Genomic DNA, 26,751 nt, shown 5'->3' with positions numbered 1-26,751 from the left:
AAATTTTTTTTAATAAAGATATATTCCTGACTAATTATAATAATATTTGATTCAATTATTCTACAGCTGGTTTATGATTTGGTTCTATTATAAACACAGCAAGTAAATTTGTTAATAAAACTTTTATAGCAAAGCAACACAACTCCAGAAAACGTGCGTCAGTTAGTTAAGGAGCGCTGACTCTGAGCTTCACATTTGGCAGGATGGGAGTTCGGTTCCCGGTACTCGCAGTCTCAAAAAATTATTTACGAATAATGGTGGTGGTGATGGTGGGTATTTGGCAATACTCGAAACAGCTATATGGTCAGCCAAAAATTCAATTAAGTAAAATAAAAGAACAATATTTTTTGTTGTTGTATTGTTCTATTCGAAAAAGCCTCTTTATGTAATATTTGATGTGATTTTATTAATTTTTTTGGTGTATAGTACATAATATGCACTATAAGAAACATTTTTCTGTATACTAATTTATAAAATATTTTGATTGGTAAATTTTGATTCTATCACACTGTGCAACAGTATAGGACCACTGACGTAATTAAAATAATTAGTAGGGATACACTGTTAAATATATTTTTGTTCGTTTGTTCTATATAATGACCACCAACTTCATATAGGATTTGCCGTTAAGGAAAGTGGAATAAACATATGTATTAGTGTGCTGAGAATACAGCATTAAACCGTTTACTTCAAAAATAGAATTTGAAAATATTTTACGCCACCTGATTATGGCCCTTGTAGGAATTGTAGCAATCTGCTATTGACTTAGGGCCTGTACATATGGTACATATGGTACATACATATGTACAGAGAGATATTGGACTAGTTTTAAGTGTGCTGTCTGAGTACATCGCAAACAATTCACTTTTCGCAGAGAGCTGAAAATGTAGAAAAATGCACATCTGAGCCAAAATCATTTTCCGCGTAAAAGAAATTGAATAAAATCTTCTGAATTTAGTTCCCTCTGAGCACTTCAATGCTGAAAACGTTCACACGAAAAAGTAGTTGTCACTCTGAAAGAACGCGTTCGTCCTACAATTAAAAGACATAAATGTGTGTGTTTACTGAAATGAAAATGAGTTATTCAAATAATTATGTGTTTTGCATAACTTTTAACTTTTAATTTGATTTGTTGAATGGAAATTCTGGTTGATTGTTTATAAAAAAAAAAAAAAAATCCGAAAAGAAACTGCATTATTTATATGACTCTCCCTAATTTATAGAAAATCGACAACTCGAGTAGAAAATATTACGAAAATTAGAAATAACTTAAACCGATAAACACCGATCCGATCCGTTCATAGGAGGGATAAGAGCGCCCCCAAAAAGAGAGCAAAATCTTCTGCTATTTACTAAAATCTGTGCTATTTTTAAAACGCAGCTAATTTTTTTGTAATAAAAATATTTTTAAGTAAAATTTCAATTTATTTTCGTGTTTCTGTTTGATTGAACTTTTATTACTGAACACTGAACACTGAATACTGAACACTGAAAAAAAAAAACAGAAAACATGCGCTGGTTTAATTCTTAATAAACTTCACATTAGACATAAATGTCGACATAAAGGTTCTGCAATTCACTAATTTTATGTGTTCAAAAACCGTTTTTAAAACCGTTTTTCTTTTTAAAAAAACGCATTTTTCTCAATACGCAAAGACATCTCTTCAGAATGTAAACGTTCCTGTTTGTTTGAAATCTATTTCCAAAAAAATTTTGCATACGAAAATAAGTTTTCGAAATTTCCTTTTCTGATATATATTGTAAGAAAGTGTTACGCAACTCATCATTTTGTGAATTTAATGGAAGAAAGCAAGAAAAAAGAATTTACTTTCTCTAATGCTAATGCAACTCAGTTTATCGAATAAGCAAATGAGTTGACGCAACAATATTGAAGCGGCGAAAGAAACAGTGGACCAATATACCCAGCGATAAGAAAGTGCTCTCCTAGTAATTACAACACAACATTATTCGGCGAAATAAACAGTGGACCAATATATCCAACGATAAGGAAGTGCTTCTAGTAATTACAACACATCATAATTACATGCAAGTGATATCAAATAGCAACATTATTAGCATATTAATGCATCATCATCTGCTTAGGCAGTAAGCATCAGGAGAGAGAGGTAGTATTAGAAGCCTAGAACTCTACCAAAAATATCTCCAACGATTGCAACAATTGTTTTGTTAGCTACATGTAAGTAATATTATATATACTGATATTGTTGTTTATAAATACATTTAGTGTTAGAAATGGATGTTCCAAGAGGTTTTTTTATTAAATCATAAATAAATAAAATTAATAAATCAAAATGTCTGGAATAGTTTTGTAGTACAAGGATTGAAGTATTGATTTGAGTAGTGGCAAGTTTTAAGTAATGGTGTTTTCTTTTCTGTCACTTGGTCCAATCAAAATCTGAGACCGTATTCTTATTAAAAATATTTAAAAGATTTGACTACCTCTCACATTACCATAGAGTTTGTTTGTTATATGTGTGCTGTAGTATTGCTTAATCGCAACGTATGAAATATTTTGGAGTATTGATTAGAGAAGAAGTTTTGAGTAATGCTGGTTTCTTCTCTGACATTTGACCACATCAGAATTTGACACTATATTTTTATTTTTTATTATGTTTCAAAGATTCTAACTTTCTCTGACAAACAAGTTTGATTGTTATATATGCGAAAGTGCTTCTGCATAGCAATAAGTGGTATATTTTTTAAGTAATGGTAATTTCTTCTCTGACATTTCACTCAATCAAAGCTGAGACTACATACGTGTATTCTTATTACACATTTTTCAAAGTTTCTGACTTTCTCTGATTATTAAGTTGGTTTGTTATATGTGAAAAAGTGCTTCTGCATAGCAAAAAGTGGTATATTTTTTAAGTAATGGTAATTTCTTCTCTGACATTTGAATCAATCAAATCTGAGACTACATACGTGTATTCTTATTACAAATTTTTCAAAGTTTCTGATTTTTTTAATATTAAAGTTAGTTTTGTTTTTGCTGAAAATGTTGCTAGATCTCAATATATAGAATATTTTTGTGTTACAAGCAGCAAAATTAACAATTAGAGTCTTGGTAGCAATGCCTTCTTTAAGAAAAATTGTAATATATTCCTTAGTAGCTTAATATGGCCAAATCGGCAACGTTGAAGTAGGTTCCTCAGTAGACCAACGTGACCAAACCAGTAACGTTGAAGTAGGTTCCTTAGTAGACCAACGTGACCAAATCAATGACGTTGAAGTAAATTCCTTAGTAGATCAAAGTGGCCAAATCAGTAACGTTGAACCAAATTTCTTAGTAGACAAATGTGACCAATTCAGTAACGTCGAAGTAAGTTCCTCAGTAGACCAACGTGACCAAATCAGTGATATTTAAGTAAATTCCTTAGTAGATCAACGTGAACAAATCGGTGACGTTGAAGTAAATTTCTTAGGAGACCAGTGTGGTCAAATAAATGACGTTAAAATAAATTCGTTAGAATTACCAACTTGACCAGATCGGTAACGTTTCAGTATATTCTTTAGTAGACCAACGTGACTAAATCGGTAACGTTGTAGTACATTTTTTTTGTAGACCAACGGATCAACGTCACTAACTTTCTACTCGTTTCAGAAAAAAAATGTAATATAAGTTTTTATAATTAAAAAGCTTCCTTTTTTATTCTTTTTCTCTATTTTTTGTTAGTCTTCTTTTGATTTTTTTTTAACTTTGCAAACTTGTAATATTATATAAATAAATCAAATACAAAATGAAAACACAATAAAAAGACAACAACAAACATTTTAGTTAATTTGTTGAAGTTTGGCTGACCGTACAACGCTGTTTCGAGTATTACCAAGTACTCATCATTAGTGGTTTTAGAAATTATTCTTATTTTTTCATTACTTAACTAATCGAATCCTTCTAACTTTAAAATAGTTTCTTTTTGTTATAAGACAAAAAAGACAAAAAAAAAATTAACATATAAAAACACAATAATTCTTTAATTTACACTACGATTGAGATTCAGGTTTTTAAAAAATAGTCTTCTAAACACCTTTGTATAACTGTGAGTTATCATAGCTATGAACGGCCATTAATTACAGCATTTACTTTTTTTAGTGGCAAATTAGGGAGCAATTAGGCTTCGTTCAGACTGTAGATGTTTAGGAGCTGCACTTAAAATTGAATTAATTAAGCTTAAAGTAGAAGAATATAGTATGTACATAACTGCAAATAATTTTTAAATACTACATTTCACATCTAATGTGAAACACTTCTTATTTAATTGGTAATATTATAATTAATTACTTATTATTGGATTCCATTTTATTTGTTTTCCAATAGTTGTAGGAACAATCATTGTATTTCTTGAATTATGTATTTGATTGTTTAAATTCCAAAAATTCTATGCGAGGTTTATTTAGAAACACAATTAAATAACGAATTTTATTAAATCTGAGACTTCTGATAACACTCCGAAATTCTCAAACAAATTCCTTTCATAAACGACTCACTTCAAATTAAATAAAATTTAATAAATGTCATTATTGATAAAAATAATTGATTTTAAAATTACAAACAATTAATTTAACACACTTATTAACTTTATTATTTTATTAATAATGAACAATATAAGAAACAATTTATTATATATATAAATTACAAAAAAAAAACGATGCTATTATTTACTTTCAATAAAAAATACTAGGATACTTCTATAATAAATTTCCTGTCAATATGAACTCAATCACGCTTATGTAAACTCTACCGGCGAACGAAAATTTGACAGAGAAAAAGTATAGAGAAAATTTGTTGAAGTCCTCTTCTGATTTTAATGACATATTTTCCTCAATATGGATAATGTTCGAGTTAGAACTGGAATAAGTCTTGATCAATGATCATTTAACATCATTGACATCATTGATGGTAGCGGACGTATGGGTTGTAGTCGTCCGGGACGGGCATTAGGATTAACAAAAAAATGAATCTCGTTATATGGGTATGAAGAAAATGCTTATAAGAAATAATAGTTTTATATATGATATGGTTGTTTTCTACCCACATTACTTCGCTGGTTGAAAAATGGAATTTTTAATCGATTTTATCTGAGCCTTTGCTAAGATCTTTTTGATCTTTTAAATGTTAAAGCTCTTAACAACTGTCACGGTTAACGGTTCGCACTAGAAAAAAGTGCGAACATACAAGTCAAGTTCGGGTTTAAGTCAGTTGGGTAATGAACGCTGACTCTGGACTTCAAATTTGGCAGGGCACGAGTTAAACCTTGGGTACTTGCAGTCTTAAAAAATTATTTACGAATAATGGTGGTGGTGATGGTGGGTATTTGGCAATACTCAAAACAGCTGTATGGTCAGCCAAAATTCAATTAAATGAAATAATATAAAACGAATTTTAGTTGTAGTTCACTACTGTTCTTAGAACCTCTTTATAAAGATATTAATAAATACATACTTTTATTGTTTTCCAAAACAATTATTCTTTTTAAATATTTTTGGTTATTACATTTATTATTCATTTAAATTCAAAATACGTTTTACAATTGTTAGTTCTAACAGTTTTCCACTCTCCTTGTCCTTATTTATCCGACATGGTATATTATATTCAAGACGTAGTCGTTGCTGTGATAATAATAGGTATCAAGCATATCTCTAACCTTTTGATATAAGTTTTTACCAACACGAAAAAGTGCTTAATCATTAATAATTCGATCAAATCCTCATTAACACATTCTAATGGTTTACTACACCTTTTCTAAATTTTGAGAGATTTTATCAGGCCACATAAATTGACATGCTGCATAATTTTACACAATAATTTAAGGTAATGGAACGTTTTCTTATAAGAGTAGGTTTTAAATAATAATTTCATTTTGAAAATTTCAAAAAGCACTGATTGCAACTTGTCCAGTACTTGTATTTGTGAACTTCTTCGAAGATTAGCACGAACACTAAAAACTAAACAATTCTTTTGTAAAGCAAAGTCCGTTAAATCTATTCCAAATGAGAGATCACCATATATAGACTTTGTATGATCTATTTGTCTCCAATAGATATTCAAGTTAATTATATAATTTGACTTAGACTGATCGTTACATCGTTACATATCTTTACGACAGTACTATAGTCGAATTGTTTTCGATTTTACAATGGTTTTAAGTTAACTTGGATCTGTTGAGCTTAAATTTGCTACCCGTTTTTCACCCATGTGGGTCTTTTGCAATAACGAATTAAAATTCAAAATTTTAGGTTTTGGAGGGATATTAAAAAATATTTTTTTAATTAAGAACCGTAATAGTCATTAATTAAAAAAAATAAACAAATGAGTTTTAACATTATCATATAAAATAAATTCAAAAAATAATTAAATTTGCATTGTATATATTTTAAAAAATTTATTATTAATATTTATATTCAATAATATAAAATATAATATATATTTTATATATACATATATATTTTTCAAAAATAATTATTAATATTTTTTTTTTTGTATGCAGGAATAATTCGCACATTCTGCTTTTTATTTTAAAACACAAAATTAATTAATATTCTCTGCTTAAAAATGAAAAACTCAAAAATAACTATTATTTTCTTAACGCAAAAATTAAACGGTTTATGTGCAACTTATTTTTGAAGCACTTTTTATCTTAAAGCAGAGTTTATACAGCGAAAGCGTATTATCTCATGGAGTATAAACTGCTCTCTCCAGTAAAAGTTTGTTTTTTTAATAATCTATATGTGTTTTTAACATATAAGCATCCACCTTAGTTCAATGTAGTCTAAACATTTAATTGTTCCGATTGATTGAGCGATTGATTTATTTTTGACATCATCCATACATATTTTTATAATGGGGTAGGATTATCACCATACGACCACTCATATTTGCATTAACGGTTATTTTAAATAAGACATCCATGACTTTGATGGCTTTTGTTATAAAAACTTGCAACATTTATTTCATTATTTTTTGAACGCCCTATCTGCAGGCGCCTGCATACATATATTCAAATTTATAACTCAGATATTTTGCTCCTCCACAGACTAATTTTTGATGCCATTTGTTTACTCCCGATCTTTTCATCTCCTTTTCACTGCTTAATTATCTGAAGATTTTTTTTACCCATTAATTGAATATTCGCAGCACTATAATGCATATGTTTACTATTTTTCTACGCTATTTAGTACACCAATTATTAACAAAAATGATAGCAGTTATGTTATATTTTGTCTTTTCATATGATTAAATTGTCACAAAAAAATATATATTAAAATTTAAATTTAAAATGTCGAAAGGATACCGATTACCAAAGGCATTTACAAATTAAGACCCCGCTAATCAAGACCCTCGACTTCTGGTAACAAAGCATTCGCCCTGTCTCTTGGTTTTAAATGGGATTTCTCACTGATATTTGCAGCTGAAGATATAAACTATCAGTTCCAACTTTGTAGACTTAGGTAGAGCACTATATGAAAACAACTGGAGAATTGGATGATCCCAGCCCACAAAGGCGCAATTAAGTGCAACCAAATTAGCAGAATCGAAGAACGACGCCCAAATTTTGGTCCAAATGGTTATTTAATATATAACAAACAGCTGTTGAGTAAGTTTAATTCCTTAAGAACAAATTTGCTGGTTTGTTTAACCCGCAAGTGATACCCAAACGATATTAAATATTCTTTATGAACGATGTCATGGCCTAACATATATATTTTCGTACATTAATCTACAAAACATTTATCTTCAGATCCCTGCATCTGAAGACGATGTTATAGAAACATCAATCACAAACTTATTCGGTCTTTTCGAGTTCCGATTCATGATTGTTGGGCTAGATAATGCAATCTTCCAGTAGTTTATAAGTGATTTGTCTTCACACATATGAAGATATAGTAGAGAATTAAATATACTTACGGGCAAATCGTGATCGATTAAGATGGGTTACACCTTAGTCCTTGGGCCTGCATGTACACATCACCAAATATGATTTCAACCGAACAGACTGCATTCTTGAAATATTGAAAATGTTGATAATGGAGTGGCTGATTTTTAATCCCAAATTAGTTTTAAAATAGGGTTAAGTGAGTGCGATAAAAAATTATTAAGAACATCAAATGCTGAACTAGATATTCAACCAAATAGTTAACAATTTATAAACATGTTATTTATTTTTTGTAGATATTTATTTCCTAACATCATAACTAAATAATTCCAATTATCAATCATGCATCATTTGTACCCATCATTAAAAGGCGACCAACTATGCCCACTAGGGTTTCATCCACAAACTCGTTATCCAACACGATGTAAGCGCTGCTTTCGTGACTACAAAGAGCATGGCGGACGACGTGGTATGGAAGATGTAGCAGCATCTTCTCCAAACCTCTCAGATGGCCAGAATTCCAGGTATATATATTTTATTTGAATGCAAACGATGTCTTTATTGCTATTGCTCTTACAGACCATCATCACGATCATGGACATCAACACAAAATCTTTCATCAACAAATGGAGCTAGTTTTAACAAAGATATCGGTATGGTACATTACCCACATAAATTGTTTTTTAACAATTGGTATACGTCAGTTAATTTCAATTTTATTTTATGTTATTAGTCTACTCTAAAGTACATTAAAACTTAAGCATTCTATTTAAATTTCTGTAGGCTTTAGCTAATATTTTTCATTATTTAACTAAACTGAGCAAATTGTTAACAGTTTAACAGATTGTGGTTTAAGGCGTTTATTATTATATTTAGATAAATTAATATGTCTAATGGCAAAGGCTTGCGTAGTCTTTATATAGCAGCTCATATATTATTTATTCACTTTAATTAATCTCATAAGCTCTTTGAAGGTACACCATGCAACAATATTGTATGATTATAATTTGTCCATTTTGTAGTCGTGTCATTCAAGACATCGTATAGGTATTTAGTTCAAAGTTTTGCCATTTTAGAGTATGGATCATACAATGCGTAAAACATACGTTGATTAGGTATTCGAAAAAAGTCGGTAAGATGACGACTCTTCAACATCTTCTGTTTGTTGAAGATATTTTTTTCAGAGAATAAGCCTGATAGATGAAATAGTGAAAATCAATCACATCTGGTACAAGTAACGTTTGAAAGTCTATCTCATCCACAAAAACTCATTGCATTGCTTGAGGTGTTGCTTTTTTTCTGAAGATGTGATAACCCCATTTAATGGAATTTTAAACATAATTCAGAAGTGACACGATCTTAATCGCTAAATTATAAATGCCCACAATTTTTTATTTTTCATTTGTTTTATATAGAAAAGTGGGTAATACTGAGTTAAGTAAATTTATATAGCTGTGTTTTATGCGTTACTGCTGAAATAGCAAGTATAATTGTTTCGTGCATTAACATGCTAATCTACTGCTTAAAATTGTCAGGGTTAAATTCTTAACATTCGTAATCAAAAGGTTATATATGGACGATTAAAACAATAATTGTTCCCAAAGATCGTTGAGGATATATATTTGGCAAAATCCGAAACACCTTTATGGTTTAAAGTTCAAGATTTAAATTCCGCTCAAGAGTTGAACTCCGTTCAAGAGTTTAACGTGTTGAAGATTAAATTTTTGAATGCAAAAACTTCCAACTATTCGTATTACTCCATTTTCTATTTGAAGAAAGAATAATGTAGATCAGCGCTGTTCAGACCAGTTGCGATTACAGGCTAATACAAATTGGAGGGCCGCAGAAACAAATACATACGTTCACAGTTCTTTTCGATAAACATAAAAATATGGTTATAATGTTCAATTTAGTTTTATTATTTTTTCAATTTAAATTAAATAATTTGATACACCATAAAAATAAAATCTACATTATTTTATTTACCAAAAAAATTGGCGTAATTTTAGTAGATTAAAAACTTGTCGCCGGAAGCAGAAATATTAGACGCAGGCCGTGCTTTGGACAGCTCTGATATAGATAAACATTTCTAATTAGATATTTTTTTCACAAACGGAAACAATTAAGAGAGAATTTTTTAATGTTAAAGTTATAATTTTAAGCTATTTAAAAATTAGAAGGGTTCGAATAGATATGAAAAAACAACAACAAAAATTTTAGTTATGAGAGTATTTATAGTTAAGGGAGCTATACAAACATACGCATAAAAACACTTCTTTTTCTTAATTTTCAGTTTGCAATAGTATTAATAAATAAAATTTATTTCTTGATTTATTGTATGTTTCACGTATTAAACATCTACATTTCACTTTCTAAACTGTGTCTTATTGTATGCGATTTACTGCAATACTCACTCTGATACTCACATGTTTCAACTCACTGTTAATGGATCTTCATTGTTAATGATAAAATACTCGTATGACTAATTTAATTTAAATTTACGTAATATACATGAATGTAAAATGTATATGTATGTGTCGATCTGTAATCAATTAACATCATCAATATATAACTTACAATGTTTACCACGAAATACGGTCCAAACTGCTGACGTCTCGATCACAAACCGTTTAAATATTACTTACTGTGGATATCGACGTACGTTTATTATTGTATCGTATATTGCACAAAAAAAAAAACATTATATTGCAACTTAATTTTATTGTAACTTGATGTAATCTTGATAACATTAAAAATAATTTTATTGAAAAAATTTGCGTTTATCTGGACTTTTCGCAAACTAAACAACAATAAATAATAAAAAATCTATGCAACAATAACAAAATTCGCACGCTTGCATGACACTTCGCTACGAAAATCGCCTAAAAACAAATGTACTCAAATTAGTTGTAAACTTCAATATAGAACTTAAGAAAAGGCCCCAGTCATGGGCTTCAACGCCAGATATTGACGATGAAGACAATGAGGCAACTGGAGTACCTCGCTCTGGTGGTCTCTCAGCACCAAGTCGACCTGAAATGAATAGTGTGGACGTTACAGTCAAACTGCCTCCGCGGCGACACACTACAACTTTAGACCTTAAAGAGGTAATTGACAAAGTCTCCGTAATCAATTTATACCATTAGCAAAATTAATATTTCATACAGGTTGAAGACTCATTACTACAGAATAGTAAATTATCATCACCATCACCACAACCATCATCCTCACCATCAAGAAGTATTCCAGATGATTTAGTCATCCTATCTACAGATAGTCTCGCAGAGCGTGTACGTAAAATGAATTTACTGAAAAAGCAGCGAAGTCTTAACTCAAGAGAATCCAGCCGTGAACGTTCAGTACCAAGAAAAACAGAAGATAAAACGTAAGTATGTTATACTTATTGTTTAAGGAATTAAGAAAATTTTTCTTTAAAACAAACAATTTTAAAAACAGTGAACCAGAGAGTAAACCTCCTCCTGATAGACCAGAGCGAAGTAAATCGAGTACTTTAGTGAATGCCGATACAAAGCGTAGTTCACTACCGCCAAAGAAAACTTCAGCATCTTCCACCACAACAAATGCCACTAACACTTCACAACGTCCAATGTCATTACCTACAACAACCTCAAAAGTTTCCAGAGACTCAATCAGTTCAAGTACTTCAAGTACGAGTAGCACTAAAAATGCGACAAATTTGACCACATCGATTGCAAATGCAACAGCAACGAACTCAACATATACTAACTCTTATAATACAAACTCTTCAGCATCTTCAGTTCCATCTGGCAAAAATCGCAAAGAAACAGATCGGCAAAAAGCCACGCAAGATGTAGAATTCTTACTGAAAATCAAAGACACTAAATATGCTGAGCGCAGATCAGCGCATGATAACATGTCACTTACAACCGAAACAACTGACACGACACTAGTAGGGTCAAATGAACGCGAATTACATGATGAAATAAAAACCTTACGCAGTGATTTAGAATCCATGAAAGTACGTGCCGAACGTGCAGAGCGGGATAAAAGCGATATATTACTTCGACGGTTGGCGTCAATGGAGACCGCACCGAATCGTACGGCGGCCTCAGAGGCTTTAATGCTACAACAGAAAGTTAACGATCTGAAAGAGCAGCTCGAGAAAGCAAGTGATGAGAAACGACGGCTTAATATGCGTATGAAGGATATCGAAAATAATCCAAAGAGCTCTGAATATGAATTAAAAAGGAAATTAAATGCTGCCGAACAACTTTGTGAGGAGTTGATGGAAGCAAATCAGGTAGCTAAAAAAGAAATTATTAATTTACAGGCCGAAATGGATGAGTTGCAAGATACATATCGTGAAGACGACATCAAAGCGAAAACAAGTCTACAAAAAGATCTGGAAAAAACAACTAAGAACTGTAGAATCCTTTCTTTCAAGTTGAAAAAATCTGAAAGAAAAATTGAAGTACTTGAGCAGGAGAAGGAAAACAATTGCAATACCGATTTGGCACTAAAAGTTAAAAAATTGGAAGAAGAGTTGCGATTTTCCAGTGAACTAACCAGAAGACTACAGGTATGTTTTAGAAAATGATTTTTCGCTTAAATATCTGATTCATCAAATGAAAAACATATTTTTTTTAATTCCTAAAACATGTGTATATCTGTTTATTTACATTTTTTGTTAGGTACCATACCTTTTTTGTGTGAAATTTTTTTTTATTCATTGAAATTTCAAAAATTTTGGAAATAATTAAAATTTCAGAATCCATTCACTCTACCTTGATGTGGTTACCTTTTGCCTTGACTATGACCTTCATGACCGGTTAAAAAATGAGTTCCAACTTCACAAATGTGAATTCTGGTATTTTGGCCCATTCCCAACGATGGCTTTCCTCAGCATATTCATTCTGGCATATTTTTTAATTCTCACCTTGCGCCATAAAATGGCCCAGATAGAATAGTTCATCGGATATTCGAATTCGCCAGAATTGGAAAGCCATTATGTGGACGAAATGTAGTGTTGAACATGGTATTTTAACCATACTTGATTCACACGAGCTTTATGAAACCGAGACCCATGCCGGGTCTTGTTAGAACGTCCATGATTTACGACCGAAATGAAATGACTCTAAAGCAACTTCTAAAACATTTTTCCGATAAAAAATCGCATTGAGTTTGAAACCAGGCTCGATAAAAATGATCGGAGAGCGTCTATCGCTTAAGTTGGAAAATTAATACGGGTGGCCGTTCGTAGTCTCAAATTTTCGGCAGTGCGTTCAGTTAAGTAAACAGGATCATTTTTAGAGTTTATGAACTGCTCTAAGGGGAAATTTTTCTTATCAGAGAATACAATCGGTATTACATACAACTTTAGATTGTATTTTTTAGATTAATTAATTTTAGATTAATTTTTATACAATTTTCTGTATCAGTCTAATGTTTTGTCGAGAATATCCTACAGTTTACTTCTTGCTATGCATATATATTGGTTAGTATATTTCGGCGAAACTTATTGCTATAGCTAAAATTATCACTTAGTTTTCGTATATTTACTGTACTGAGAACATATATTGTAAGTTTTAAGAATCTCATATTTCACACCAAAAAAAGTTCCATACCAAAAACCAGAAAAAAATATCTATCTTGCAGATCATTTAGAATTTTTTATGTCAACCTATAACATATAACAACTATGTGATTTTTTCGAAATCTGAATTGGTTGTTCACTATGACAAACTTCTGAAATTACTAATATTTTCCATACGATTAAAAATTTTAGTCTTATTTTATTAAAGATAAATATTTCAAATAAATTTGGGAGCTTGACACAAATTGTGTTTAAAATACTTTAAGTGGTCACCTGCTATGACCACTCTTAATAACTGGATCCACCTCTTGGATAAAGAGTGAAGCCGGCGTGAAATCTCTTTTATTGTGTAGATTACAGCCTTTGGTAGGAAATGTAACTCTATTTCTAATGTAAACGCAATTGCAAGTATGGGATGACGGGATAGGATTTAAATCTACTCATACGATGGAATCAGCTTACCTTGCAAAATTTCTAACACCTACACTGAAGGAGGAATCATAGTATATATTCTTGTTTTCGCTCGATCGATTGTCGAGGTCAATTTTAGAGTCTTATTATAGCCAATCATTGCAATGAGTTGTATGATATTTAAGGTAATATGCAAATTTGATGTTTACTTATAAGTAATATCAATTTATTATAATTTAACTTGGAATTCCACTTAATTCCGCTTACCCATTTCTTCGTACTTATAAAATTTTGTTATTCTTGATTTTCGGTTTAAAAATGAAGAATCGAATTGTAAGATTTATATTGAGATATTTTAAATGATTTTTCTGCTTTAAAATTAGGCCGAAGCGGAAGAACTTCGAAGTCCTGGTAAAAAGAAACCGCCACTTCTTGGAGCTATCGGAAAATCAACCTCAGCAGAAGCAAAATTCACGAGAGAATCATTAACACGTGGTGGGTCCCAAGAGGATCCTCAACAGCTGCTACGCGACCTTCAAGATTCCGTTGAGAGAGAATCTGATCTTAAAGATCAATTAAAGTTTGCAGAAGAAGAGGTATTTATATAAATTTTACTCTTTAATATATTTCAATTAATTTAGTTTTATACATGAAGAATAATAAAATGAAACGGTTATTAAATGTGAAATATGGCATTAATCAGGGTACGCAAACATTTGATTTAGAATTTCAAAAACTTACAGTATCGAAAGATACTCAAACTACTTCGGTAATAACAGAAAACTGTGCTACAGATACCGATTTCATAAAGTGTAATGATAGAAAAACACAATACACTCTAACTGACACTATAAATACTGAACGATCTGCTGAGAATGAACAATTCACTGACAATGCTATCATGAAAACTGTGAACTTCGAACATATTTCCTCAGTATCAAATTCTGATGTAACTCCAAGTTACAGCTTTCCGAAGTTAAGTCATGAAAGAGAATTGACACCATTTGCATACTCAGTATTTTCTGGAGTTGCATATAAAAAAAACACAAGATCAGGAGGTTTACTCTTTCCAGCAACTATATCACGTGTTTTACTAAGTAATGCGTTAGCTGGAACTGAAAGTGATAAAGGTATAATCAAAAAATAGTTTCTTATCCTATTTTGTTATTTAATGTGTTTGCTTTTTCATATTATAAAAGTACTTGTACGTATAATACTTTATCACTCATCACTCAAAATTTAAGTAGAACAAATATGTATTTTAAAATATTTTATTCGATCCGCTGTAATTATATATAATAACTCTAACTGTTTAACATAATTAAAACAACTGTTCCCATATATTTGTACCATTAATCTTTAAAACTGATGGCTAGTAGCGTTTCTTCTTTTTATATTATCAACATGCATATGTTTATTCAATACAGCTATGATTTAGAATATACTAAAATTGGTCTTTAATCAACACTCCTCCATTTATAGCGGTTATTACGTCTGTGCAGTTCCAGTGTAATAGGTGATATTTAAGGTCTATTCCACGAGCTACTCGTAGTAAAACTCAAGTAAAACACAAGTAAAGTACAAACTGAGAGCGTAATACGGCGTTTACATTGTGTGATTAAAAGTAGATTAAAGCAAAAATCGAGATTAAAGTACTAACCTCGTTGTTTAATCTCAGATTTGCCATACAAAAGTTAATCACGTTCTGGTTGAGATTAATTTTAAATCTTCTTCGAAATGGTGATTATTTCTCTGTGCAGCAAATGGCTTAATATCGTAAATTTTTTTACGATCTTAGAAGAATTGAAAAACAAATGTCAAAATCTATTTCAAACAAACATTGACAATTTAAAAATGCTGAAATGAGTAAATTTTTAATAAATTTGTTTAATAATAGTTTTGTAAATAATTATAACTAAAATATGTTAAATTATAGTTATAAAACTGTTTATTAAATTTATATTACAAAATTGTAGTTAAATGTTTTATTTACAGAAATTTATCAAACATACGAAACAAAACACAACAAGAGAAACGTCAAAATTAATCTCCAATGTATGATGTACACGGTGGAGATTAAAAATGCAGATTAATCTTTTATCTTATCTTAATCTCTTAGTCTTGCAATGTAAACTTAGTGTAACACAAATACAGTGTCAAACTACGCTCTTTAAACAGATATTCATGGAACAGCTTTGTGTAAAATCTGGTGAGAACACCAGTGCCGCGCAAATCAATAATACAAAAATTTGAATTAAAACCAAAACAGCTGATTTACACATCAGTTCAAATTTTACTTAAAATAAAATGTACGAGTAAGGTCTGTGAAGTATATTTTCAAATTCTCAGATGCTATTATTTACTCGAAAATTTGCTAATGGAACGCACTTGTGTATACATAGTGTTACTCAAAGCTAGTGCAAGTAGCTCAAAGAACAGACCTATAGTATATATTGGACTTTTAAAATGCTACTTACTACTGGGTTTTCTAATATAATCTTTTAATTATTATTAAACAATTTCAGGATTTTAATTGTTACTTTTACTTTCAAAATAATTATTGGCAGGTTTCATTAAAGATCAGTAAATATGTATGTATCATGCCCTTGCTCTTAACAGCATTATATGCTGTTATGTATAGTGTACACTAGAATACACTAGAAGAGTATAATAATTACTAAACTTTCAATTTCTGAATTATTTTTATTGTTTACAATTAGCAATAGTAAAATTATTCAAATTGACAGCGATCATATGGTACTTAAGTTCAAATTTTTGAAAGGAATGTAAATGTAGGAGTGTTAAAAAAGTTAAGACAAATTTGTCTCATATAACCTGTGTTTTTTATGTAGTAAATTTTGTCTTAACATTATTTGTATACTTCTGGAATTTCCACTAATTCTGGATTTTATTGTTGTATTCTGTACGAAATTATTTTTGTTATAATATATAATTATTTTGATTTTGTAGATTTGTAGATTTCATATAGTTGGTATCTACGAATATTAAATTTTCTGTTCTCACGTTAATGTAGCTAATGTATTCCACATAATCGAACAGTTCTGTCTATAGGTTCATTTTAAGTACATTTTATAAAATAGCCTGTTATGAAGTGTGGCACAGCGATACGAAGGTGGAAAATTGATCAGTGACGTGTTCAAATGTGGATTGACCAGGATTGTACCAATGGGGTCTTGGTAGAAGCCTGTCTTCGCCACTAAACTTAGATGTTATTTAAACACACTACTTTAATCTTTTCAACAATAGTGAATGATAGAATGAAAATTTTTTTTTTTAATTGATAGAAAATTTACCCGCCAAATAACTTCCATCAGTAATTTTCATGGATTTAAATAATTATTCGTAAACAGATTTTTGGACTACAAGTAGCCACTATTATCCGGTACTCATTCAAATATGAATCTCAGAGTCACGTTTTAGACAACTAAACCCAAAATCGAACTTGACTTGTGTTGTACTAACTTTGTTGATTTGTTGTCCTTAAAAAAAACCATAAACCACAGCTATACAATACTTGAATTAAATAACTATAATTTTTATTGTTAGATATCAGTTCTATTATTTTTGCAAAAAGAAAAATTTTTACAAATTTCATTTTAATTATCTTTCCGAGACAAGTTGTTCAGCCAGCTCTGCTAATTATAAAAGTTGGACAGCATCAAATCAAATTTAGTTAATTATTTAATTATGACGTAAATAATTTTTACATAAGTGATTTTTACTTTTTCAGGCTGAAAATTTAAGGAAAAAAGTTGCTCGGTTTGAGGATGAAAATGATTCGTTAATGATGCAGCTGAAAAAAATGGCAACACGTTCAAGAAGTATGCGTATTGTATATAAAAATTAGTATTCACTTTTTTCTTTTTTCTTTCCTATTTAATGCAATTTTTTCAAAATTATTAACCCTTTATAAAAAGCTGTTATTTATTATATAGAAAAAATTAATTGCTGTATTTGACAGGTTGTTCAATATCCATAAACAAGAGAAAGTCTTATACTATGTTTACACTATAGCATTTAACGCGTTTTTCGAGTTATATCGATAAGTGCATAGCTTATTTATTTTTTAATAACTTCTAAATAGTGGACGCTGCCTTGAAATACTTCAATGTAGAACCCATAAATACAATTTATTTAATAACAAAAACAAAAAAAATTAAGCAGCGATTCAAAACAAAAATAATCAACAAACTCTAAACAAAGAGAAATGTGTTTACAAATAAATATAAAAAGCATAACATTTTTTGAATTTATTTATCGACCTTTTTATAATGGTTTATATATATAGATAAATTTTTTTTTTTGATTCCGACTATAGGTCACGTTTTGTTAAATAATTCGATGTTCAATATTTTTATTATATTCTATTTTTCAACTCTCATTGAGAGTCATCATCAGGATCACGATCTAACGTAAATTAATACTACTAAAACTATATCTACGTCCTCCTCTTTATTCTATCGTCTATATTGAACTCAATTTAGATGATAGAATGAGGATGATGTAGATATAGTTTAAGTAATATTTATTTATTTTAGTTCGTGATCCTGATGATGACTCTCAAGGAGAGTCGAAGAGTTTATAGCATATAATAAAACATATTAAAAATTGAATTATTTAACAAAAAGTGACCTACGGCCGAATTAAAAAAATATATAAAAACCATTATAAAAAGCATATTTTATATAAAAACAAATTGCTTCTAGTTTTTTTTTTTGGATCGTTACTCAATGAATAATTATAAACATTAGTTATAATTATAAACATATGTAGGTATTTTCGTAAGAATTACTAAATAACAGTAGTTATATATGAAGTGTAAACATGGTATAAAATTCACTAAAATTTAATAAGTAACTTTAAATTTTACAATTTTGTGCATACAGTAGTTTGAATGCAGAGTTTCTAGCCCTTTTGCACGATCCATCCAATTAGAATTTATTATTATAACTTATGATGACTTAATTAAAAAAATAGTTTACTGGACTTACGATTGAGTGCAATAAACGCATATGTCCTTCTTATTTTTTAAACATAACAAAAAATAAATTATAATATCACTTAAATTCCGTGCGATGATATATTCACTACTGCTAATAGAGGTTTACACCATATTCTACAGTGTTATAAACTTCTTGACAGACTAGAGATCATGTTAAAATTGTTAAGTCGTCTGACTATTAGTAAGATATTATATTCCCACATCCACATTAATTTGAGAAACGTACAGCAATAAAATCCATTCAAAAGTGCGCTAATGAGGTTCGATAATTGTAAGTGTAAACATAGTACAAGTATTAAATTATTAGCAAAGCAATCGGTGAATGCTTGGTTGATTATCTTGAGATTGAAGAATAGGAGCATTTGTTTAAATACTTCTATTAAATGAATAAATCTGAAACGTGCAACCAAAATTACATCAACTATAACGTGTCGATAGTAATGCTAAACGTTTTTAAAAGATATAAGGTGTAACGCAAAAAACGTGGTGTAATATGCATTATTAAAGTGCCTCATTATGCATTTTAGTGAACACCCCAAATAACAGTGGAAATGAATAAAGGAGAAATTAAGCCAGTAATTTAATTTTTTCAAGTGTCATAACTTACAACTAACATTATCTAAATTGAGAAATGTCTATTCTAAGCTTATGCTTTTGCTTTGATTCTTATTAATAATTGTTATTTTTACAGTTGTCGTCTCTTTTATTGTTTTTTATACCTTACCTACTAATATTTTTTTTTAATATTTGTAAAAATTATTTAATTGTTTGCATGTATTAAGTTACTAAATGTTTCCAAATTTAAATATACCCATTTCTATTATGACAAGCACAAGTCGCATTAATATAGATACATCACAACTCATCTAAATTCGAATATAGAACTTTGAAGCTCACTCAGTCTAATCTAGAAAGTGTTGAGCAACAATATTGAAAAATACGACTATACGGGTATCATATTAACATTTTCGGCAGCATAATTATATTTCTGCTTCCGTTTATATTTTTTATGGATGGTTTATAAGATATCTGCCTGTCTGTCCGTCCCATACTACAATATTTAGAATCGATATCAGTTACTTATTGGTTAAAATAAGCCAATGTACAATATTTAAATATTGTAATATATATGTTATAGTTTTTACATCAAAAAAATACTTTAAACATACTCCACACGTTAAAGCCTAGTGTGGGGTAGAGATAAGCCCCCCAGTCATTATAGAGTAAAAGTGCGTATTAGCACTAACTCAAGAAGAATCAAGATGAAGATGAAGAAAACAAATTTATAATGTCGTTTTTGATTGGTAAATCTGGGTAACTTTTTTAATTTAGATTCACGTTTAGTGCAAATTTTCATTTTCGATTAGCAAGTCTATATAACACTTGAGATTAATGTATAACACTTGAGGTTAATTTATAGCACTTCGGTTAATTTATAACACTCTAGATATTTTGCTAGAGTAGCAAGATTACCTTGATATTAACAGCTGTTTTACATGACGACAAATAAATTGTGATTTGATTCGATATACCTATGTAGGTATGTAATTACGAAAAATATGAATATCTACATACCCAAAAAAAAAATTCATTTAAAATCAAAGCAAAAATGTGCTAATCGTCACATGTCAGAAAATTTAATGATCTAGCAATAAAACTTAATGCCAAAGCTTTTTGCTAAAATTTATAGCCATGACTCGTGATTACGAGAACAGTTATTGTCCTCTTTTTAAGGGTAGGGTGCCCAGATTAGTTGTAGTTAAGTCTCACTGAAAATGGCTAAAAGGCAGGGGTTAACAACTGCCTTCTTTGTTCAACAAATGGAAAAATCCTTTCAATACTTTCTGAGATATAATGTGCTAAACAAATCTATGTGCATTAAAACTTTCAGTCAAAAAACTATATATCTTAAAAAAAGTGTATCCAAATAGCTCAAGTCACATACTTTTTTCTAGTTCATTAAATATCCTTTTGTGATTATATATTTAAGTTATTTTGTAAATGAAGATGAAACATATCCACTTTTCATACTGATTTCTAGGAAACACCTTATATATGTATATATAAAAACATTTCTTGTCTTCTTATACAAAACATATTTCAAACAACATTTCTCCTAGACTTTGATTGTGAAGACAACGAGTTCCATAGAATTCAGTTGAGTTGCAATGTGTTTATATTAATATAGTGCTTGTGACCTATTTCAATTTTTCTAATGTAGCACGAAAACTAAGCCCAACTCCACGTCGTTTAGTGCCCGAAGCTCATGTTGATCGTGATGAAGGTATATCGGATGAAGATGATCCAGCTGAATTACGTATACTTCTTGAGCTTAATGAACAAGAAGCCTCTAATTTGCATAAAAAGGTTGATGAACTAGAAAGAGAAAATGCAGAAGTTAGACGACAAATTAAAGATTTACAAGACCATCGTTCGGAGTCATCTGTTCTTAAAAACGGTAAACCTATAAATATTGACACCAAGCGGCAGCTGGATTTACTTGAGCAGGAATTATTGACTATGCGCTCGAAGATCACAACAAAAGACAGTGAAAATGAAAAGTTACTTAAAGAAAACAAACGTTTGCAGTTACAAGCTTTGCGCAAGAATAATTCAACTGAGAAGAATGGCACGATCGGAACTAATACCGAAATTAACAAAATGAAAGAGACGCTCTCATTAATTGAGCGTGAACGGGATGAGTTAAATATAAAACTTAAACGTATTATGAATGAGGCAGAAGATAAGTTGCCACCCAGAACTCCGAAACGTATAACTGATCTTACTCCCAAAAATCATTTGAAAAAATGGGTTGAGGAGCTTGAAGATGAAATAACAGAAATGCGAACTATGATGTTAAGAAGTGGGGCCAATAAATTAAGAGAACTTGAAAATGAAAATCACACATTAGAATCTGAACTACAGAAATCAAAACAAAAACTGGTAATAGCGGAAGGTGATATAGGTATGTAAATTAATAATTAAGATTAATTTATCATTACATATCTCTTCCAAATAGTTTACTTTTAATTTAGTAAATTTATTTTATAATTTTATATAATATAAAGTTATAAAGTTATTTTATAACTTTTTATAGCTTTCAATCTTTGAACCTAACCTATTTACAAATAATACTTATATGTAACGTTAGTTCTGGCATTTTAATATTTAAATATGCTTGTACTTTTTTATTTATTGGTCATTTCGTTCGATTATATACGAACACCATGTGGTTCATATGGTTTATATAAACCATATGGCCCGAGTAGCAAAAATATATGCCTTCGCGTAACTTGATTATTTCTAAATATTTGAATTGTTCGATTCAAATGATTATTCTCAAGTATACACGAATTGCTAAAGTAGACCGACGCTCGACCATTCGGATGTGTAGTAATGGAGAAATGTTTCATCCATAGTAGTGAATTATTGCAGCAATTCTCCTGAATTGCGCTAAAATATATTCACAAATTTTTTTAAAATTATCACCATTCTTCTGATAGATTTTTCATACACAATTGCTTGTGTAGGATAAAATTAACTTGCACCCATTGATTGTCAGAAGATTTTACTGACCTGAATGATATCTACAATCGGAAATCAAAAAGTACTATTAAAGTTGCTAATTGCGTTATTAGTCTAATAAATCGAAGTATACCTGTGTTCCTTCCAATAATAATAAATATATTCTCATGTGATATTCTTCTGGATATGTATATGTATGTATTCGTTGATCTATCCAAGTAATATCATAAATGTTATCATGAAAGTTTACGAATATAGCAATCCAATTGGAAGTCTGAAAATGGACAAGGAGATATAAGTTCATGTTTAAATTCATTAACCTAATTTGGTTAATATATTTAAGATATTTAATTGTTCATCTCGATTCTTATCCCACTATAGTTTATTTGATACGGCAACGGCAATACACATCTTGTCAAGTAATTGGCAATAACAATAAGAGTGACCAGTTGTGATTAACTCTCTTTTACTTCTACAATACTTTAAGGGTTTTGGTGCTATTTTTACTATTTCAACTTTTTTATAGATCGTTTGAAATCTCTTACAACAACTATGCCAAAAACAACAGAATTGGAGAAAAATTTGAAAAAATCAGAAGAAGAATCTAAAAAATTAAACTCAAAATTAAAAGATTTGGAAGACAAAATTAAAAAACAGGATTCTCAGGTAGGTGGCATTATTTTTGTATCATTAAGACATAATTTAGGATATATAAATTTTAGATCAAACAAACTGAGATTGCAAAGACTGCGGCTGATAGTCAGTATAAACGTGAAAAAGAGAAATTTGCTGCATTGGAAAAAACGTACGAAAAAGAACGTAAGGAGCGCGACATGTTCGAATCAAAAATAAAACAGATAGAAAACGAATTATCTAATGCCCATAAAACAAATGAGAAAACAAAGACAAACTTAGAAAAGGAAATTAAAGAGCTGAAATCTAAATCGAATAGTCAAAAATCGGATTCAAAATTGGTGCAGGAGTTAAGAAAACAAATTGATGATCTACAAACCTCTTTGGATACAGAAACAAAACATAGCAGGGAATTAAATGGTCACTGGGAAAAGCTTTCTGAGGAAACCATTCTAATGAGAGCACAGCTTACAACTGAGAAACGAAATCTTGAATCCGAACTAAATTCGCTTAAACTAAAGTTGGGTGAATTAGACACGCTACGTTCCGAACGATCGGATTTAACAAAACGTTTGAGTGATACCCAAAACAAAATCCATGATCTAGAAGCGAAAAATTTAAAAAGCGGCGCTTCAGAATATGAAAAAACTATGCTTAAAAACAAGCTAGCAGAAAAGGATCACGAATATGATCGTTTACGACGCGAAAACGAAATGAATATCGATTTAGTATTTCAATTGCGTAAGGATAACGATGATCTTAATTGTAAACTTAGTGATTTTCAACGGATTGAACAAGCTAAATCTTCCATTAATGGTCACAGTGCAAGTCTCGAAGCTGAAATTAAGTCTCTAAAACTAAAGTATGTTAATAAGCATTACCGCAAAAAAATACTTTGTACAGTTAAACAAACACTTTCATAAACTAATATCTCTCCTATCCGTGCAATATTCCCAATCCCCAATTTTCTTGTTTGGTACTAAGTACGTTTTATCATATGGACCATCATATGGACTAGTCAAATAGAATTGCTTGTTCCGTCAATGTCCTCTTAAGAGCGCTTTCACTGCACACAAAAAAAAATTATAACTCCTTTTATAACTCACTTTTAGGCCAAAAAAAAACTTTTTATTACAAAATTCACAGCAAAACGATTAATTTAATATATTTTTATGCGAAAAATTTGTAGGTTAGAAAATTCAGAACTTCAGCTCAAGTCTGAGGTTGCATCAACGCGTTTACGATATGAGCAGCAAGTGAAAACATTGAATGGAGAACTAACTTCAATGCAGCGTTCATGTGAGAAATTCAAGAAAGATCGCGATACTTTTAAACAAATGTTGGAATCAGCACAGAAAAAAATTGGCGAACTAAAAGCTAATACTACTGGACGGCATAGTCGTAGTTCCATGCATAGCAGTGATGATGACGATAAAAGTAAAATTGCGTATTTGGACCAGCAGGTATATTCCGAAATAAAATTACTTTGATATTTGTTTACATAAAATACTTTTAGATTGGGTGTCTGGAAGATCAACTGGTAGAAGCACGACTAGAAGTTAGTAAAGTTAAAACAGAATTGGTTTCTGAGCGCAGTGCGAATGAAATAAAAATTTCTGAAATGCAATCAAAATTAAATGAATTTGAAGAAGAGCGAGTAATTGGTTCAGGTCGTACTAAGATTCCTGGCATGAAAACAAAATTGGAATTATCCTGGCAAAAAGAGCGCGAAGATCAACAAAGGCTATTGCAGGAGACTTCGACATTGGCACGTGACCTTCGTCAAACTCTGTTCGAAGTTGAACGAGAACGTGATAAAGAACGCTTAGAATCAAAACGCCGATTAGACCAACTTAAACGATCAACTGAAGAAGAAATGGAAGAGGGACGCAAAAAAATAGCGGAATTGCAATGCGATTTATTAGAGCTACGAGATGTACACGCAAAATTACGTACCTCAAATGAAAAACTTCGCCGTGAAAGAGAACGATACGAAAAAGAATTAGTAAAACGACGCATGGAGCAAGATGGCGGCGAACGAAAAGTAGGTGCTTTATTACAAACTGTAGATGAGTTAGTCAAAATAGCACCTGACCTTAAAATGGCAACAACTAGAAATGCAAATAATAGTAATCAAACAAGCACCAATACTAGTCACACACTTACGGTACGTAATGATCAAGGGGCTGTTCGGCGAAGTCGTAGTCCATCTCCCACTACGTTAAGTAGTACGCAAATTTCCAGTATACTTGCACGTTTAGCCGAAGCATCAGAAGAATTGAGAAAATTCCAACATTTAAATGAGGATGAAAACGAACGACAAAGAATGCGTCGCAGTAATCTTCGACGAGCTGCTTCTCAAGAAAATGATCCCCACGGCAGCACTGGATCCGTAGCCAGTGCTGGAGGATACCATCGTAATAGCTCTAAACTATCACGTTCTTCACCACATAATGGTAGTTTGATCAGAAAAAGTTTATCCCTAGATCAATCGATGCAGCAAGATCAAAATATATGGCGTCAAGATGATGGCAGTGTATCATCAATACAGTCAATTGATTCCGAGTTAGGTGGTCTTGTAAGGGACTCTAGCTTTGACTCAAGATTAGATTCTCGTTTATCTGGTGGTTCAACACAAAGCGATATACCACGAGGACCGCGTAAGAAAAAAAAAGGTTTAATGGGTAAACTGCGCAGTCTAACCAAGAGTGGTCGCAATTCCGAAAGCGAAATATCGGTAATATTTACGCAATTATTTATATTTTTAGTTGATTTATACATTTGTCAATATTAAAATAGATTCAAGGATCTGACTCTGATATAAGCGTTGCGAGTGATATGAGGTCGAGTAAAAAAGATTTACGGGGTCGTTTATCAGGCATGTTTAAGCGGTCTGGTTCGACATCACGTAGTGGTAGTACAGAACGTGGCATTGCTTTAGAGCAAAGACCTGTTGCAGTACAAGTTGTGGGAGATATTGATGGGCCAGAACCCAGAAAACCACCGCCTGCGAATGCCATCTCACCAAAACCAATACGATCGGTAAGAATATGATCATATAACATAAATATTGATTCTGAAGTGTATTATATTTACAGATAACAAAACCACCAACGCCAACACCCACAACACCGAAAACAAAACGTCGGCTGCAGAAATAATACATTAGACCTTTGAGTCTTCAATACTTATAAGTTCTTATTTAATATTTAAATTTTATTATTTTATATTTATTAAACTCCGTATTTTTATCTCTCCTCTACAATACAAATTAGAAGTCATATTTTTTTTATATTATAGAATCTTAACGGTATTATTATCATCAATTCAACATTAGGAAGAAAACGAAATATGCTTTTATGATCACTCTATTGATACTAAAAATTTTCAATGAAATTTATATATGTATATATATATACATATATTTATTAGCTGATCTAAAAATAATAAAATAATAAATACTTAATAAAAAGGTTTTTCATATTTTATTAATTGCATTTTTCAATATAATATTTGACTACAATGAAATAATAAAGCATATACATCTCAGAATACGGTGTTTAAACTAGCACTTGGTGCACAAAGGCAAAATCTGACGGAAACAATTCTATATAAAAAATTGTAAATACAAAGGTATAATTACCTATTCGAACCGACGAAACAATTACACTGAAGTACCAAGACACGATAGA

General features: G+C 30.6%; 1 protein-coding gene across 4 annotated transcripts; it reads left to right on the top strand.

The window, feature by feature from the left end:
- Positions 1–974: 974 nt before the first annotated feature.
- On the top strand, positions 975–26,442 carry LOC119687123 (myosin-2 heavy chain). Of its 4 annotated transcripts, none has more exons than XM_038101325.1 (15): positions 975–2,197; positions 8,189–8,416; positions 8,472–8,545; positions 10,818–10,999; positions 11,060–11,277; positions 11,349–12,453; positions 14,262–14,474; positions 14,534–15,008; positions 21,123–21,866; positions 22,953–23,092; positions 23,149–23,921; positions 24,249–24,522; positions 24,576–25,796; positions 25,859–26,101; positions 26,158–26,442. In XM_038101325.1, exons 2-15 carry the CDS (start codon positions 8,235–8,237, stop codon positions 26,218–26,220), a joined length of 5,907 nt encoding a protein of 1,968 aa, XP_037957253.1. In that variant the 5' UTR covers positions 975–2,197; positions 8,189–8,234; the 3' UTR covers positions 26,221–26,442. The 4 variants fall into 4 exon arrangements, with proteins under 4 accessions (XP_037957253.1, XP_037957252.1, XP_037957255.1 ...); XM_038101324.1 differs by having other exon boundaries at positions 10,800–10,999; XM_038101327.1 differs by lacking the exon at positions 14,534–15,008 and adding an exon at positions 17,630–17,720 and having other exon boundaries at positions 26,158–26,441.
- Positions 26,443–26,751: the final 309 nt, after the last annotated feature.

This window comes from Teleopsis dalmanni, chromosome X (genome assembly GCF_002237135.1).
Source record: "Teleopsis dalmanni isolate 2A chromosome X, ASM223713v2, whole genome shotgun sequence".
NCBI classification, from domain to species: Eukaryota; Metazoa; Arthropoda; class Insecta; order Diptera; family Diopsidae; genus Teleopsis; species Teleopsis dalmanni.
The sequence above is the reverse complement of the archived record's forward strand: the minus strand, read 5'-3'. Positions and strand labels throughout refer to the sequence as shown.

Bases quoted from the DNA above. Each gene is read 5' to 3' on its own strand.
- LOC119687123 (XM_038101324.1), top strand. From the start codon at position 8,235: ATGCATCATTTGTACCCATCATTAAAAGGCGACCAACTATGCCCACTA. The intron at 8,546-10,799 runs GTATGGTACATT...TACTCAAATTAG, and splicing joins TAGTTTTAACAAAGATATCG to TTGTAAACTTCAATATAGAA. The intron at 24,523-24,575 runs GTATATTCCGAA...AAATACTTTTAG, and splicing joins TTGCGTATTTGGACCAGCAG to ATTGGGTGTCTGGAAGATCA.